This window comes from Monopterus albus, unplaced genomic scaffold, assembly GCF_001952655.1.
Source record: "Monopterus albus unplaced genomic scaffold, M_albus_1.0 scaffold354.1, whole genome shotgun sequence".
NCBI lineage: Eukaryota > Metazoa > Chordata > Actinopteri > Synbranchiformes > Synbranchidae > Monopterus > Monopterus albus.
The window spans coordinates 486,298-489,477 of record NW_018128234.1 but is presented as its reverse complement, the minus strand read 5'-3'; the positions used below and the strand labels follow the sequence as shown (position 1 = coordinate 489,477).

The 3,180-nt window shown below is 43.7% G+C and overlaps 1 protein-coding gene across 7 annotated transcripts in view; it reads left to right on the top strand.

Moving 5' to 3' along the window:
• larp4b (La ribonucleoprotein 4B) overlaps positions 1-3,180 on the top strand; it is a 44,115-nt gene that overhangs the window by 33,444 nt on the left and 7,491 nt on the right. For 5 of the 7 annotated variants that reach the window (XM_020625387.1, XM_020625386.1, XM_020625390.1 and 2 more), the window contains 3 exons: positions 1-186; positions 866-911; positions 1,192-1,365. In XM_020625387.1, coding sequence (XP_020481043.1) covers positions 1-186; positions 866-911; positions 1,192-1,365 — 406 coding nt within the window. Of the gene's footprint in view, positions 187-865; positions 912-1,191; positions 1,366-2,283; positions 2,533-3,180 lie in introns of those variants that run through there. The other 2 variants (XM_020625393.1, XM_020625388.1) reach the window with 2 other exon arrangements.

Genomic DNA, 3,180 nt, shown 5'->3' with positions numbered 1-3,180 from the left:
CTTTCCCAGCTTCCCCAGCGAGAGACTCAATGGAGTTCGAAGCAGCCCGCCGACACGGCTCTCCACCGGCCAGCCCAGAACCAGGTTACCCTCCAGCACGGCTTTCCCCCGCAGGGACACTGTGGGCACGGGGCGAGTAACTGAGCACACAACCACAGACTACTCGCTGGGTGTCGGTCGAGGAAGGTATGACACTGCTCCTTGTCACCAAAAGCTCCTGTGGCACTATAATAGGACCATGCTGTCCCATGATGCTTTATACCTGCATGACTTGTTTATTGAACCAACCTGTCACACAGTGCACAGTCAGTGCATAAACAACTGGCATTTGCTGACTTATTTTTGTTGTTGCAAAAGAATATCTCCCATTTTTGTATTATTTTTAAATAGCAATGTCAGCACTGCTGCAAGCACTGTGGATACATTCCAAATTATTAAAACCAAATCAGAGAAAAGATGGCGCACCAGTCAGTAGACCAGTAGTGGTGGTGGGTTCTGTTCCTTTGGCAGCTGATGTGAGTGTAAATCTGGGTTGAATGTGGCTAATTTATGGTAATAAAATATGACCTGAAATGTTGTACAACAGCAAACTAAAATGCAGAGCAATAACATGCTCGGTTTCCCCAGCTGCACAACATTGCAGGTACAACAGCTACCGAATGCGTTCAGCATTAATCAGGTGTTGCTGCTTCTCTGGATGTAGCAGCAGAGCTCAGATTTAGTGTACAGCTGTTAGGTGTAAGTCGTCTTAGGATGTGAGTATGTTTAACACGTGGTGTAGAATGAATGTTGTTTACCTTGTGCGAAGTTAACTCGTTTCAGATAGAATGGATGTTTGTAAATTGAGATGTTCTCTTTCTTAAAGGAAAAATGTTTCTGCTTCTAGGAAAAAGAGGGACGAAAAGTTTACAGTGAGTATTTTTGTCCTCATTCTAATGCAGCTGATTTTATCTTAAAAGTATAAAGCCTTTGTATGAATTGGGTTTTAATTTTTATGGAGAGATTGATACAAAGGAATCAATAAAAGCAGTTCTGCGATGCCATTATGCAGAGTAGTTTGTTTTCCTCATTGTTGTCTTTGTGCCGAACCAAAAGCCATTAACTCTTCATCACTATTGTTTGTAGTTTGTGTTGTTTCTCTCCCACCTCTTCTGAGTTTTGTGCTGAGTTAGTTTGTTTGCTGTCACACAGAGAGTGACACCCCAGTCGCCGCCGCCTCCTCCTCCCAAACCCCCATCTCCGAGCTTTGAGTTGGGCCTCTCCAGCTTCCCTCCCCTGCCTGGAGCAGCTGGCCAGCTCAAGACAGATGACGTATTCGACAGCCGGCCGGCCAGCAGCATTGTTGTCGGAACCACCAAGGAACGGGTAAGCGCTGGCACACTGGGCATCTCTGTGTTATGAGTCTGTTGTATAAAGAAATGGATTCACCTTTGTGTGTTGCTGTCACACTAGTCCTGTTATTAAAACAAATGCTCCTGTATATTGCCACCTGCAATGTTTCAGTACAGCATTTTGCTGTAGTGGCTGATGCAAAATTTAATATTTCTGTTGAACAGAATGGTGTAATACTACAGCTAAAAAAGTAAACGCAACATGCGACAGTGGTGTGGTAGTGTTGGTCTTTGGTTCTTGTTACCATTGCTAACTCTGAGAGACGAGACAGTCCAGGTAACTTCAAAACAGTGCTGATTTATTCAAAGGATCACAGGTAAAATTAACATTACACGCTCAGGTATCTTGCACCTCCAAACTGCACGCAGGCAGATGTAAGATGAAAGACCCTGAACCCACCAGGCGGCTAAGGCTACAGTTATACATGTCATAATAATAATATTAACCATCCTGTCTGCTGACAGTCATCAACTTTTCTCTCTAGTTATCCTTGACCAGATGTACCCTGTAGAAACTCATAAGCATGCCTAAGCATTTAACAGTCTAACTAGACATCCTATCTCCACTAAACATTTCTAATACATAAAGTATCTATCCAATATCTATCTGACTAAAAATACCTAACAGTAGGTAGAGCAGTCGTCTCCCAAATGGAAGGTTGAAGGTCCAAATCTCGGTCCCTGCAGTCCACATGTTGAAGTGTCCTTGGGCAAGACACTGAACCCCTCAAGTTGCCCGTGATGGCAGTGCATATGCACGCAGCGGCCCGGGGCTCGTCGGCTCCAAACAAAAATTTCATTGTACGTGTTACAATGACAATAATGCTTCACCTTGATCTCTTCCTCTCTGTGTGTGTGTGTGCGTGTGTGTGTGTGTGTGTTGTTCTTGCAGAATGTAAGTGCTGAGTCCAGCACCAATATCTTTCTGACTAAAAATACCTAACAGTTCCCCCTTTCGACACGACCAAAATCGTGTCGACCTAAATCAATGTCCCTTTGTCCCCAGATGCAGCCACCTAGCGTTTCGAGAGGTGAGAGGCCCCCCTCAAAGCCACTCCCTCAAGGGTCAACTACAGAGCTGAGTACTTTAGGGAAAAATGAACTAAAAACACAAAAGGGGTAACAGCATGTAAGCAGGTTTTTCGTTGCAGTGACCTCTATATGTATGCTGTATGTGTAAGCTGATTCAATGCAACTAAGAGCATTTGAGCAGAAATAATTGTGGAAAAGTATAAACATCATGTGTAGCAAACTTTCATCGGTTAATCATAACATTAGGGGGTAACTAATGCACAGAAAACAACAAGATTGTCTCAGAATGTGATTAAAGATGGATGGACTCAATAAAACCCATAGGTAGCCTTCGATAAAGGAATTTTTGTCCTTTATACATGAAAGCAAACATATCTTGTGAGTCTGTGTAGGGGCACTGAGAAAAATGCATTTGCAAGATCAATGCATGTGGAAAAACTTGTATTCAGTAATTATTGCATTCAACATGGTGTATGGATTTGGCGTGGCATAATTAGTTGGCACCACAAATTTATTTACAGCTTTGAGATCATGAACCATCCTGTAATCAGGTTTTCCGGCCTTTGGAACCGGGTTTATGGGCGTGTTCCAGGCAGACTGAGTGGGAGTCAAAACTCCAGCCTCCAAAAGTCCATGAATAGTTTTTTCAATTCCACTGACTTGCTGCTGTGTGAGTGGGTACTGGGCTCTGTAAACAGGCACAGCCCCCTCACGCAAAGAGATTTTGACCGGGTCAACTGTGATTAATCCCACGTCG